At 39.9% G+C, this 15,768-nt stretch overlaps 1 protein-coding gene across 5 annotated transcripts in view; it reads right to left on the minus strand.

Moving 5' to 3' along the window:
• magixb (MAGI family member, X-linked b) overlaps window positions 1–15,768 on the minus strand; it is a 117,218-nt gene that overhangs the window by 81,709 nt on the left and 19,741 nt on the right. For all 5 annotated transcript variants that reach the window (XM_039672159.2, XM_039672157.2, XM_039672160.2 and 2 more), the window contains exons 2-3: window positions 7,857–8,146; window positions 2,054–2,170 (exon numbers count right to left, since the gene is read on the minus strand). In XM_039672159.2, coding sequence (XP_039528093.2) covers window positions 2,054–2,170; window positions 7,857–8,136 — 397 coding nt within the window. In that variant the 5' untranslated portion in view covers window positions 8,137–8,146. The remainder of the gene's footprint in view (window positions 1–2,053; window positions 2,171–7,856; window positions 8,147–15,768) is intronic.

A 15,768-nucleotide genomic window follows, 5' to 3' on the forward strand; every position in this document is an offset into this window, starting at 1 on the left:
CCATATTATAGGATTATATGAAGTATAAAACACATTCTTTAAACACTCTTTGGCATTCCACAGGAAAAATAACAGTATGTTGGGTTCGGAATGACACGAGTGTGTCATGTAAATAATGATGGGAAATTCACTTTTGCCACAACTATTGCTTTGATAACTATCTTTCATCTTCCCCCTTCTCTGTCTCTCTTTTCATTCTCTCGCATCCTTCCTTTTTTGTCTCAGTGAAACCAGTTGGAGCTGTCAACACCTGCTTACCATTAAATGGATCACACGCCAATTAACACTTCATCAGAAAAACTGCAATACCTTGAGCTAGATCAGCAAGCGTGCAAGATGTTAACTGCTGTTGCATGAAATAACAAGATCATTTTCAAGTAGTTCAATAGTTTGTTTAAACATATGTGCATGTGAGGTTAACCATGAAAAATGACACATAAAATCTCTGACAGCAATGAAATGAAATGAAATGGAGCAGATGGAGACTTTTCCTTTAGTCTTTTGCTTCTCAGATTTGTCTTTTAAGAAAAAAATAGATCATAACATGTATAGAAAATGACAAAGATTAGAAATAAAACATAAAGATTTCGATATGCACGCCAACAAATCTTCAAATCCTTCTAAAATCCCTCAATCCTCCTAAAACAAAATCATTTGAGTTAGGCTATCCATATACAGTAAAGGTCCCATTTCTTTATCCTATATATACTGTGTATAAATAGTTTCTAAATAGTGATATATCTAAATAGTGATAAATCTAATAGTTTCTAAATAGTGATATATCTTATAGTTTCTAAATGATATATCTAATAGTTTCTAACAGTGTTGGGTAAGTTACTCTAAAAAAGTAATTAATTACTAGTTACTAATTACCTCTTCAACAGTGTAATTAGATTACTAATTACTCTCTCTAAAAAGTATTTAATTACTTTTAATTACTAATTACTTTCAAAATCCCATATCAATCTCAACCACCTGAATAATATAAGGATAGACATGAATCTGTTTTAATTCTTTCAAATAAATACTATAAAATTGCATGAATTATCCTTAAACTGACTAAGGTGGAGAAGGTTACATTATTAATACATACTTTTTAGCATCAGACAATACATTTTGATGTTAAACCCACTATTGTTTTATCTGATCTCATGACATTTCACACTTTTTTCATACATATTTTACAATAATTCATACGAATTTGTACGAGTGCGGTCGTACTATTTAGACACCTCATAAAATGCATACGAATCTCTGTGAGATCGGATTGATCTATACACAGTATTTAACTCAATTACATCAGAAGTAACTGTAATTAAATTTCAGATAAATTTAGAGTTATCCTTTACATTTTCAAGGGAAAATTAATTAAATTACAGTAACTAATTACTTAGTAATTAGTTACACCCAACACTGGTTTCTAAATAGTGATAGTGATATATTAATGGTGAATATAAATAATGTATCATTTGTTTCTCCTGGTAAATAATGTATCAATAATGTATCAATTGTATGTGTCCTAAGGGCTTTTAAAAAAAAAGGCTGAGACAAACCTAAAGGCACTATCAAAATATTGCTCTGTTTGTTTGAGCACTTAAGTAACTTAACATTAAGTAACATCTCAACCAATAATGTGAGTTGGGGGTGGAGCTATCAGTTTGTCTAACCAATGACAGAAGTGGGGGAGTGTTTGGGAAACCTGTCTGGAAATCAGTAACTTTTTATTCTGTTTGTGGCACTAGTGACAATTGGAGATAGACAGACATAAATCCTCCTCCTAGCTATGTTCTAAAACAGTTTTCTAACATTATTATTAAGTTATTTCTGAGCGTTAAAAACAGATGAACATCCAACAAAAAGAAAATGTAAAGTTAATGTTTTTGTGCAAATGTTTTGAGAGCATCATTGAAGACCAGATAAATTTGAACAAACATTCTATGTTTCTGGAAAAAAAAACATTTGTTTTCCCATTGAACATTCCCTGTAAGATGGGATATAGGTGTTTTAATCACTAAAAGAGCAACTTCTGAACAATCTTTTTTGGGGTACTCACAGGGCACGGCTCTCAAGTAGAGGTTTTCTCGGATCACCTGCTGGAGTTGACTGTCCATAGAACCCGGTGTGAAACATTTGCTCAGGTATAACCTTAGATCCTTGCATAGAGTTGAGCCTAAAAGCAGGAAAGATGAGGAATTAGAAAGGGAAAGACAGACAAGCAAACAAACTAACAGAGACATTGTCATTCATTTAAAACACAGTAAGAATATCCCATAAATTAACATTTACAAACGAGGCAATGTGCTTACCCGCCTCAAAATCTGCAATTCAAAAAAACTGAAGAGCTTGCGAAAATAAACACACACAGATACATTCTGCCTATCCCCTGGAGGCAGCATTGATTAACCTTTAGATATCAGAGGTGTTTCTAATCAATCAAATGAAGCCAGCCTACCGTTTGGCCAGAACCGCAAAGAAATGCTACTGAAGAGTACAATGAATTCACATTTTTATGGTCAGTATAATGGTGTATCACTCTATGTAGAAACACATTCGGGTTTTAATGAAAAGTGTGTGCCGTACCGAGACGTTCTCCCACAAACACACACGCAGCCTTGGATTAAAGTGAAAAATGTCACACACGCAGTCTTGGCACGGCTGCCCAATGCTCCACTCAACATGGCTGATCTCTTTATTTCATCTGCTGTGGTTTATGGTCTCTGATGACAGGCCACTTGGCTGTTATAGATGAACAGAGTGCCTCTCGAACCCATCAAAATGACAGACCCACCCCCACCCAACCTCTCCTAGTAATAAAACACAGCTCACAGTTCTCATAAAGGAACATAAGCCCTGCAACCACATGAGCACACACAAACGCAGCATATACAGTATGTATGAAATGACCGCTATGACATTCTGGAAGGACACTAATGCTGGTCGGCTGTTCTCCTTGAACTTTATTTATCTAATTCAGCCAGGGCTGCGTTTCACAAGAGCCTCGCAAAGACCATAGCCGCCAATGCTCTCTACGATCAACTTCGAACACGATGCTTTTAGGAAACGCGGCCCAGATTAGTGTTGATTGCATTAGTAAGAGTTAGGGATCAGCAAAATGTATTAAACTTCAGCATGTGCCACTTTGTTTATTCTAAGAACATGAATGATGCCTCAAATCATGCGACTGAGCATTAAGAACAAGAGAATAAATCCCATGGATTTACATTAAAGGAAGGAGCTCTTTTGGCCAGTAAGCAACCACAGAGCAACCACCGAGAGCACCCTATCAACCACCTAGCAACGCCCAAGCAACGGCATAGCAACGCTCTAAACTGCAATCAGTGACCACATAACAATGATTTGACTACTCTCCAGAACATCCCAGTACTATTACAGGATAGCCATCTACAACTACATTGCAGCATTAAACAGAAACACATCAGAACACCTCAACAACAGCATAGCAATCAATCATTTATGATAACTATCCTGAACTTTCTAGTAATGCCCTAGTAACCACATGGCAATGTGGTTTATAGGGGCCTCATTTATAAAACTGTGCGTAGAATACTCACTAAAAGTGTACGTACGCCCGAAAGCCAAAAATGTCGTACGCAAAAAAATATTCAGACTTATAAAACCGTGCGTACGGCAGAACCTGCGCAGAATTCACTTTATAAATCCCAGTCAGCGGAAAAATGCGCGCACATGCGTCTCCACCCCGAAATAACCATATATGGAGATTTCAACGCCTAGTTTTACTATGCATATCCTCATCTGCATATCATTTGCATTACATTTTAGAGAAAGTTTTTCTCAATCTTTTCCACTGGCCAAATAGTATTTTAATTTTTAAAATATATTTTAATATATTTTTAATGGAAACAGATAGACCTTGTTGTGCATTATTTCCACGAAACCATTTTCTCAGACAATCTGCTATCGTGATAAGCAATTATCTAGGTAGTTAACACATTAAAACACACAAAGCATGCCAGAGTAAAAGTGTTCAAAAGCATCACATCCACATCAAATATTTATATTTATTGAATATAAAACTCTTGTAACTTCTCAGTAATGATTTCATGTAGTTTAAGTGTAACTCCATTAATGAGAATGGCAAATTTATTCTAAATGTTTATATCAGAAGTAAAACATAGTTTAAATCATTCATTTATGTATTTAAACTGTTATTGTGAACATGCACTGTATTTTTGATGGACTCATAATGAAGATTTACGGTTTTACTTCATCTGCCTTTAGATTACAGGCTATATGTGAGTCAGTTTCACTAAACGGCACAACGCGCTCGCTGGCGCGGCTATTTAAGAAGGGATGGATTTTTGCTTCATGTGATAGGTTTGGTGAGTGAAATTATATTTGTATTATCTTTCTGTATATGTATAATTTCCTCAGATTTTCTGTCTAAAAGTGACCAAAAAGACATTCAACTCGAGCTCACCATCGGTGTCGCCAAACTGCTCCATCTCCAAAACGTTTGTACGGTGCGCAAATTTTCCCGTCAAGTTTGTTTTTATAAATCACAACTTATTCGTCGGAAGTGGTGTACGCCTCTTTCAGGGCCTGTTTTGTGCGTACTCAACGGTTATAAATGAGGCCCCTGATGTTTTAATCGCTCTCTTATTTATGTTTTGCATTGCTAGAGTGTTATGTGGGGTTGCTAGAGTGTTGCTAGCCAATTTCCAAATGGCTGCTAAGTGGTTCTGATATGCCCTGTTTACACCCGGTGTTAAGATTGGCCAATTTGATCACAAGTAGACGACATATACCCATTTACACCTGGTGTTTTAATCCATCTCTTTTGTCTACTTTCAACCACTTCTGTCCTGATTTCTTCAAGGGTAGGTAAATGTAAGGTTTTCCTTTCGATCAAATGGATGAAATAAGCTTTTACAATTTACCTATATGAATGCGACAGGAGATGAGAGAAAAAAACACACTGAGAGCATCAGCTCTTGTTTCTGCACTGACAGCCGTAAGATCATGCTGAAGACTGTGAGTGTATGTTAGTAATCATGAATGATGAGAGAATAGTGTGCTTGGTACGTTTTTCATCTTCAACCCAAACTTGGGTCTCCAGTCAACGTTTAAACCCTGTCTGGCTAAGGCGCTTCTCATAAGTTCAGTAGGCAGAGAGTAGGCATCTTGCAGCTGTTTGAACATATTCAACCACATGAGAGTTAACACTACGAAAGCAATCCAGTCAAATGCATTTTCGACTATACCTCTGGAAGTGCTAGAAAGTGGACAATCTCAAAACTATTTAGACCATGTTTACACCTGTATTAATTCCACTTGTGATCGGATTGATGAAAACGCATCTTAATACCAGGTGTACACATGGACCAAGAATACTGTATACTAACCATATAGAATTGTTTCTGAACACCTTAGCAACCATATAGCATTGATCTGGTAGTAACCATTCAGAACACCTTAGAAACACCATATAAAGCAACCATACCAAATAAAGCAACCACATAGCAACATGCCAAACACTACTCTCAACACCACAGAAACCACATAACAATAAAATAACAACTACCCAGGTCAGAATATCCAACAACTACAAAGAAACAGTAAATATTACCCAGTCATCTAGCAACCATCCAGAACACCCTAGCAACCACTGGTAATACTGTAGCAGCCATATAGCAAAGCATTAAACACCATTGAGTACACCTCAGTGGCCATTTAGCAATGACCTGGCAACCAACTAGAACACATCACACATAATGGTGGCATAAAATTTAGTCTAACTGAATAAATAAAATGGAAATGAAACTGGTCTAAATGAAAAAAAAAAAAGAAAAAGAATCCTCAGGAGTTCACTATGATCAATTCCACTGTTTGGGAGACAGAGCTGCTTTTATAAAGACTTTATAAAGGATTTATTTCAGCAGGGACATATTGATCTTTTTTTTAAAATAGAAGTGCCAGAATTAGCACAAAGCTCCTCTTTCTCTGTGGCCACTGTGTTTATATAGGATACACGGGCAGATCAGAAGACGATATTAATAACAGAACAGGATACATAATTCTGCATTTCTAGGACTATGAGATATTCTTAACAGCTAATTCAACATGCAACAGTGAAATTTAACCTTACTGACAAAGCTCAACTGAATTCACTGTAGTTGGTAGTTGGAGGTGTTAGAGGTGTGAGAACAGCAGAAGAAAGGGGGGCGCAGCAGACTTGGTCGGATCATCTAATAGGATGGAGGAAGTCATGGTCAGGTGTGACACAGTTTGAAAAAATAAAATCACCCATGCCATGACACTGTGTGATAAATTTCAGCGCCCCCTAAGGGTGACATACGACCCATGTGATGTAAATATCACCATCCAGCAACAAGGGAACAAACTATAAAGAGTTGACAAAGATGGATTTCACAGTGGGAGTATGTGTCAGGGTTCTGTCACTTCTGTCTAGTCTATTTCTTGGTTTTGTTACAGAGCCCTGACAATCTGGTTTTGTCTTGTCTGTGTGCCTTGTTTCATGTGCGGGGCGAGGTGTTTGGATCCTGGCACGTCGCTCTAGTTTGTTTCGGGTTCTCTGTCAGTATTCTGACATTTATGGTCAGAGGATTTTTTGGCTGGAGGCTAAAGACTAGTCAGTAGTAGGGGCTATCCCGCTATTTTCAACCCGCCCATAGAGGATGTGATCTCACTCACAGAATGTACACATAGTGTCAGCCATATTTTTTTGGAAGTTAAGCTAGCATGCTCTTGTTCTGTAGAAAAAGCTGAATAGTATAAGTTACCATCCTCTTTTTCCAGGACATGTCCGGCCGTCAATGTCCGGGATTCAGCTTTTATTTTCTTTCTTCCACATAAGCCAAAAATACATTTTCTGGCTTTTCTCAGTCTAGAAAGCTCCAAATTCAAAAATAATTTCACATTTCTTCTAAATAAATGACCCATTTTAAATACACATTCATCTTTCCAGAGGTGAAGTATCCCTTTAATTGAAATAAAGCTGAATTAAAACAGTACTGAAATATCTAAAGCTAAAACTGAATAAAAAATTTAATCAAAGCTATATTTAAAAACAACTAATAAAAATGACACAAGCACATAAGAAGATTACTTAAACTAAAATTAAAAATTAAAAGCTAATTCAAAGTATTAATATATAGTATATTATACTATAACAGTCAAAATAAAGTAAAAGTAAAATTACAACTACAACTGGGTTTTTTTTAATTATAAAAAGGTAATATTCCTGTGATGCAATTATTATTATTATATCAGCATTATTATTTCATTCTTCAGTGTCACATGATCCTTCAGAAATCATTCTAATATGCTGATTAGCTGCAAAAGAAACATTTTAATTACTATGTTGAATTATTTATAATGTTGAAAACAGCTGCGCGTTTTAATATTTTTGTTTATTAAACTTCAAAACAACAGCACTTGAAATCTTAATGTTTTGTAACATTATAAACATCGACACTTTGGATCAATTTAATGTGTCCTTGGAGAATAAAAGTATTCGTTCAGTTGAATGGTGGTGCATTTGTAAATGAGAGACTAGGGGGAAAATATATAAACTATTAGACTGTTGTGGGTGGTTGACAGGGTGTTGCTATGAAGTTGCTAAGGTAGTTGCTAAGGTAGACTGAGTGGTTGCTAGGGTATTGCTAGGTATTTGTTCTTGTAAGTGTTGGTTTGTAAGTGTCATTAACCTAAAGTATGAGCTGTAGCAGTAGTGATGCTTGCATTAACAAGAATCACTAACAATGATAAAAACGCTATTGGAGAAAAAAAAACATTTAGAGACCAAAAAGCCATGTTCAAGCCAATTATGTGAGAATGTAATGTTCTAAGATTACCTGGAGACACTGATTTGATACGGATTGGATGGGGGCAGGAATTTAGGAGCCCACGCACATCTCCTAAAGTCAGGCCCAAAACAGGAGTTCCCCCGATTTCTATGATGATATCGCCAACTGTGATCCCTCCCCCTGGTGCAGCCGTGACAAATGGGAACTCTCCATAATCGGCCCCACCTCCGATGGCAATTCCCAACTCTCCAGAGCCGCCAACCAGCGGTATGAAAGTCTCCTGCACTTTGGAGCGCCAGTGCAGCTTCTTTCCTGCAACTTTAGACATGGCCAACGAACTGACAGAGAAAAAGAGAAAGAGAGATAGAGAAAGAGGGGATATAGACAGAGATTAAATTCATGTCAGTAGGGAATAAACATAGAAAATCTAATGCTAAACATTCAGTGTTTGCACATGTTTTAAATATCCATGGATGTAAGGTTTTCAAAAGACTATATAATCACAGAATAATCATTTTGGTATGAACTATTTCTTTAAATCTAGGGCTAAGATCGAGCAGACAGATCAGGGAGGGCAAGAGATCAACATGTGCCCTAAACAACAAGGAGTATGCCCTCATTTCTATGTGTTCTGTAAGGAGCCTCGAGACAAATCAACAGATGCCGTCTCAGTGGGAGGCACAATGAACATACACAAACCCCCTTTACTAAAACAGGTGGATGAGCTCTTCAAGGCAAACATGCTATTTGAAGCAACCCCTCAACAAAACACCTACAGTGGCCCCAAAAAATATTTCAGCACTGAAGGCATGCTTAAAAATGAATTAATATCATTGTATTAGACAAAGATAGATTTGAAATAACGATAGTACAGGCACATTTAAAACCAGAGATATATTCTTTAAAACTGATGAAAATGTATTACAATATTATATGACAATTATAAAAAATTATAAAATTACAAAAATGTATGATAAATTGCTTGTTATTTATAAGTTTTAGGCTTATGTTCCTTTATTTTTAAGTCCCATTAGATAAAAGCATTTGCTAAATGAATGAATATAAATGTAAATTTAAAGAGCACCTATTAAGCTTTAGCGTGTAATGTTGCTTTTGAGTATGGCAAGTCAATCCAAAGGGAGTAATGCTCTATATCACCATTCCCTTTCAGGAACTCAAGCTGCATGAAACGCTATGGGAATGCCCCTTGCGTTGTGCGTCATGAAGCACGTATGGAATCAGTCCAAAGGCGAGAAGGCGGTAACGTCATCGACAAGGAAACTATAAAGCACTCCAAATCACAACCGCGACAACTTCTGTTGTCTTCATCAAGCGCTCTGTGTGTGAATCTGTTCCAAGTGTTTTTGTCTGTCTTTAGTGATTCCTAGGCAGGAGTTTTCCACTTATATATACAGTATATATTCACATATATTATCATGGTGAGCGAACAGCAATATAGTGTTCCTCCCTGTATTCGTTATCTCACCGGTGAGGATCTGTGTGTTGTTTGTCTGGGAGTGCAGCATGCCCAGTCAGCTCTCGAGGGGACTGATTGCGAGCATTGCAAGCGTTTTCCCCTAAGAACGCTCCGCTCCCGCGATCACTCTTCGAGGAGAGTGGTTCGGTTCGCACTCCCCGCGGCTCAGGTCCCGCTTCTGTCGAGGCAGAGTGGTGGCACTTGTCGTGGGGATCGCAAATGGATCTGGCAGCCGGGTTTGAGACAGGCTTTGCCTTTTCTCAGCCTTTACCTGCCAATTCCAGTGCCTCTGTTCCGGGTGTGGAAGCACACGCTGTGGTTTCTTCCACCCAGGCAGAGGCACCAATAATTCAGCTATTCAGTTCTGAGGAGCTGGATGTTGTTAGTTGTTAGAAGAGAAAGAGCTTATGGAAGTGCTCACTCGTGCTGTTTCCAAATTAAGCATTGAGTGGCCAGCTGTTAGGCAGGAGGGTGTTTCTAGAAGCAAGCTTGATGAAAGATTTCTGCCTTCTCGTGTTCACCCTCCATTTCTGTGCCTACCATTTCTTCCCGACCTCCACACCGAGGTGTCGCCTTTTTAGCCCTCTGATGTCCACTTATGCTAATATTTCGGGGGGTAAATTATATGGTTTGGAACGATGCTTAAGGCGGAGGACACTCTAGTTAGCCACCTTTCCGCTGAGTCTACTTTGTCCCTTAATGCACCAGCTTTGCCCTCTAAGCCGCTTTGAAACACTTCGGCTTTGGTGGGCAAAGTTTATTCGGCCGGTCAGTATGGCTGGTCAATCTTGCACGTGGCACTCTCAGGCAAAGTCCTCTGGTAGTAAGACGGAGGACAGTCATTATTGCCAGAATTGCTTAGTCTAAGATGAAGTCCTGACACCACTGGCTCTGGTAATGGAACAAGAGGTGAAAACCCTCCTACAAAAGGAGGCCATAGAACGGGTTCCTCCTCCCAGTATCGAGTCAGGTTATTACAGCCGATATTTAATCGTTCCAAAGAAGGAAGGGGGTTGCGTAAAATTTGTCAAATCGCTCAGTAACGAAGCTCAAGTTCAGGATGCTCACTCTGAGGTAGATCGTGTCACAAATCGGGTCCGAGGACTGGTTTGTCACGATAGATCTGAAGGACACGTATTTCCATATCTCCATCCTTCTGCAAACCAGGAAGTTCCTGAGGTTTGCTTTCGGGGGCAAATCGTACCAATATCGTGTTTTTTTTGTTTGGTCTAGCTTTATCTCCCCACACGTTTACGAAGTGCATGGAAGCAGCGTTAGTTCTACTGAGCCTCCAGGGCATTTGTATCCTGAATTATATAGTTGATTGGTTGATTCTGGCTCAGTCAGAGCATCAGGTGGTCTGGCATCGAGATGTTGTTCTCGCTCACATCAGGGGATTAGGGTTGAGGCTGAATGCCAAAAAAAGCATGTTATCTCCAGCACAGAGGACCTCTTTTCTGGGTGTTATATGGGATTCGATGTTGATGCAGACCTTTCCGTATTACTTCGATTCTTTCAGCAATTAAAACAAGTAAAGCTAGGCCAGTTGCTCACTGTAAAGTAGTTTCAGAGACTGTTGGGTCTGATGGCAGCAGCATCCAATGTTTTACCTTGTGGCCAGCTGTACATGAGACTGTTACAGTGGTGGCTCAGAACCAAGGGGTTCTCCCCGAGGGGAAACCCCCTTAGCATGATCAAGGTTACACAGCGTTGCCTCTGTGCCTTGGTCATGTGGAAGGATCCTTGGTTTCTGTCCAAGGGACCTGTGTTGGGTGCTCTTTGTTGTTGTGTAACGCTAACGACAAATGCCTCTCTTATAGGCTGGGGGGGGGGCGATCATGAGTGGTCTCCAGCCCAGGGTCTGTGGTAGGACCATCATCGGTTGTGGCATATAAATCGTCTAGAGATGTTGACAGTGTTTCGGGCTCTGAAACACTTCCTCCCAGACCTAAGATGTCATCATGTTCTTCGGCCACTTCGGTGGTCTCTTAAATAAATCATCAGGGGTGTCTGCGCTCTCGCCTGTTGTACAAGCTGGCTCGCCAGACGCTTCTATGGTCCTAGAAGAAGCTTCTTTCAGTAACAGCGATTTATATCCTGGGGTATCTAAATCAGGGAGTTTTGTCAAGGAATCTTGTCAAGGCAGGAGGTGAGGCCTTTGGAAGCATTTCAGGTGTGCCGAGGTAGACCTGTTTGCTTCCAGAGAAGCATCACACTTTCCACTCTGGTTTTGCTAAGCCATTCAGCCCCTGTTCGCCTTCCCCCGGATTGCTCTGCTCCCAGGAGTTCTGGAGAGGTTCCACCGGGACCGGGTCAGTCTGTTATTGGTAGCCCCATTCTGGCCAGCCCAAGCCTGGTTTGCAGACCTAGTATCTCTCCTCGACGGCTCTCCTCTGGAGATTCTGATCAGGAGGGACCTTCTCTCTCAGGCAAGTGGGTCGATACTTCACCCCAGCCCAGAACTGTTGAAACTATGGGCTTGGCCTCTGAGAGGGCCCAACTCGTAGGTGCTGCTCTCTCAACTGAGGTTTTTGAGACCATCCTTCACTCCAGAGCTCAGTCCACAAAAAAGTTATATGCCTTGAAGAGGAGATTGTTCACTTCTTGTTGTGGAGAACACCAGCTGGACCCAGTTAACTGCCCAGTGGGTGCAGTGCTGGAGTTCCTGCAGGAGCGTTTCTTCTCAAGGCTATCCCCCTCCACACTAAAGGTGTACGTGGCGGCACTAGCTGCTTACCACGTCCCTTTGAGTGGAGTTTCTTTGTGGAGACACCCACTTATTACACACTTTCTCCGTGGTACCTTGAGTCTGTGGCCTGTAGTCCGCATGAGGGTGCCAACATGGGATTTGGCCATTGTTTTAGAGGGTCTCTCCCTAGCTCCTTTCGAGCCTATTGAGGAAGTTGCTGAAAAGTTCATCACTTTGAAGGCTATCTCGTCTCTCAAAAGGATTGGAGACATTCAGGCTCTTTCGGTTTCTCCCTTGTGCCTGCAATGTTTGCCTGGTATGGTGAAGGCCTTTCTCCATCCCAGGCCAGGTTATGTCCCTAAGGTTCCTACTAATGTCGCCAGACCTATAGTTCTGCAAGCTTTGTGTACTCCTCTGAATACATCATTGGATCAGGAAAAAAAAATTAATTTACTCTGCCCGGTTAGAGCTTTAGATGCTTATGTCCACAGAGCTGCCCTGTGGAGGAAATCTGAACAATTGTTTGCTTGCTTTGGGTCACTCAGGAAGGGGTGTACTGCATCTAAACAGAGAATGAGTAAGTGGGTGGTCGAGGCCATCTCACTTGCTTATGAGTCAGCCGGTCAGCCTTTAGCTTTAGCTGTTCGGGCTCATTCTACTAGGAGTATGGCGGCTTCCAAAGCCTTATTGTCAGGAGTTTCTCTCCATGATGTTTGTGAGGTGGCAGGCTGGTCTTCACCGCTTACTTTCGTCAGGTTTTATAACCCAGATCTCAGCTCCACTCCTGGGATGCAGGTGCTCTCGGCTGGATGTGCCTCTTGATTCACACAGTCGGTCACTTGCTCGTATAGTCACTTGCTCCTATAAGTGTTCCCATAGTGTTTCACGCAGCTCGAGTTCCTGAAAGGGAACGTCTCGGTTACGCATGTATACGCCTTGGTTCCCCCGAGGGGAACGAGATGCTGTGTGTCGTTGCCATAATCCCGGCATTCCCGTGATCGACTTGCTTCAGACCTTTCAGTTTTTGGGGTGCTTTATAGTTTCCTTGTTGATGACCTTTCAGGGCCTTCAAAGTGTTCATTAAATATCTGTCAATGGAGCCCCCCAAGCCATCAGATTTCATAAAAAATATCTTGCTTTGTGTTCCAAAGGTGAACTATGCCTTTAAGCTGCATTCACACAAAGTGACATGATCCAGCCCATTCTCATCCCAAGGCGTCATACACTGACGCTTTTGCCAATGCGTAGACATCCAACGCACATGGCACCCTTTAGCGTCAATATGAGACGCAGATACATACGGAGCAGAAGGCGCCTCCTAGTGGTCTAACGCTAACCCTACCCCAGACCTAAACCTACCCATACTCTGTGCGGAGCAACAATGTCAAATTATGAAAAATAAGTCATACTAAAAGTCATTGCAAAAAATGTCTCAGAAAAGTTACGTTATTTCTGAGAAAATCTCTAGCAGCATTTGTTTGCAGACGCTACATGATTAGATATTGTATTATCTAATGCAAAAAAATGAATATATTTTAAGGGTGGCTTATGTGACCAAATACTATTTTTGGGCCACTCTTTAGTGTTTTTCAACAAAATCCTCTAGAACTGTCCAACTGGGGCCTGTGGTCTGTAATATTAGGCTGCATATACAAAATTGATATTGCATAACGTAAACAAAGCTTACTGAAATTATGATTTACTGCTGTATTACATATAATGTTGCAACTGTGTCTATTCTTCATGTAATCTTTTCATGTCAATGTAGCATAATGTTAAATATTTCATGCAATGATTAAAATTAATTGTATTTTAACTATGCATTGATTAATTATACATTACTACTTGCAAAATTAGCTTAATGTAGCATGGTAATACCATGGTATAATTTGAAGCACCTTTCAGTACCATGCAAATATATTATATATGCAGTTTGAAATATAACATTTTATTATTTTATTATATTCTCAAAAAAATTAATTTCAGTCATTTAATTAAAGATTTTTTTTGTGATTTTCATATTATACACAAGACACAGTCCAATTGGCCCAAAAACATAAACTTCAAATGTTTTCTAAAAAAAAAAGATAATTAATCAAACAAACAAAAAAACAATATTTTTCACTCAATTCTTACTTGGCAACATTGATCAAATTCAAAGTCCAATTAGAATAGACAGATCATTTGATAAAGGTGAAAGACAGACCATAATTTAAAGAGACTAGGACTTTTAAATCTCAGAGCTTTAACATGCAGAGATGCCCCACTAAGTGACAGTTGGCCGGGCTCGCGCGAGGGGCAGGTGCGGTCTGAGCGAGAGCGCCTTGAGACATGACAGTATTGGAGCAGCGCTGTCACTCCCTCGCCGGCCCCATCCAATCTCTTACTCTGAAGCGACTTTAAAGCGGCAGAGATGTGTAGATGTCCGGTGAGAAACAGATAGGGGAAAGAGAGAGATAATCAGAGAGGGAGATCAAGACAGGACAGATGGCGAGGGAGCATGAGGGGCTGACAGAATGAAGAAATGAACGTGAGAGGAGGGCAAGGAGTTGGGTCACGGAGGAAAACACAGAGGTAGGTTAGTTAGAGGACTGATGCCAAATAGAGCAGGAGATAGTGCTATACAAGAGGGGATAAGGATTAGATAAGCTGGGGGAAAATATGTTTGTGACAGCCAAAGGGGATAATGCAGATCAGGCAGTCAGTGTGGAAAAAACGAGCAAGTAACTGCCTTGCAAATATTTGCAATGAAAACCATAATTTGCCAAAATGCCAAAGCTATTAAAGTTGCTACTCTACCAATTTCATCATGAAATTAGAGCTTCTAAAGGTTGTTTGGAGATATTATAGCTCCCCTGTTGTGCTGTAGCATTGAATGCTATTAACATGAATATTATTTCAGGTAATAAGGCTTTTTGAGGTGTGCTATTGCTTTTCTAATACATGTGATTCTCACTTGGCACTTGGCAGATGATTAAACTGTTAAATCAATTTTTATTAACCAGCTCTTATACTTTCCCAATCACCTAACAATACTTTAAAATATTCGGGAGTGCAACCATCTAGCAAACAACCACCCATAACAGCTAGTAACCACCTAACAAAGCTGTAGCAACCAATTAACCATCACCCAACAACCAAGCAACCATCTACAATCCAGAAGACACTAACAACAACCTAGCAATGCTTTAACAATCAAATACCCACACAGAACACTCTTGCAATCACCTAGCAACACCTTAGCAACTAATTAACCACACAGAAATGTCCTAGAAACCAAGCGACCATCTAACAACCCTTTACAACACACTAACAACCGACTAAAGATTTTTCTAGACAACTAATAGTTGCTCATTTAAGCCATTAGTCTCACATTTATATTATTTTAATAACTTAAATATGTCCATTACGGACTTTGTGACTTCTCCACTTCCTGTAGAGTTTTTTTTTTCTTCCACTAACCGACTACAGTAATACAATTTTGACTGACTAAGCCTCTTCTCTTCGCCTAATGTTTGGTCGACTATTAGGAGGCAGCCTTACAAGCAACCATCTTGCAACCACCCCGAAATGCTAGAGAAAACAAACAACCATCTAACCACAATCCAGAAGATCCTAGCAACCCCCTAGCAACCCAGCAAACAAATTTAGGTTCTGGGAACGTTCTGGGAACCAAAAACTAACGTTCCCAGAAACTAAATTTGTTTCCTGGGTTAAGGGAACATTCCCAGAACATTCTCCTTACGTTATAAAAATGGAACCTAAAATAACCAACATGGAAAGTTCCTATAATA

Source organism: Pimephales promelas, chromosome 14, assembly GCF_988280905.1.
Source record: "Pimephales promelas chromosome 14, fPimPro1.hap1.1, whole genome shotgun sequence".
NCBI lineage: Eukaryota > Metazoa > Chordata > Actinopteri > Cypriniformes > Leuciscidae > Pimephales > Pimephales promelas.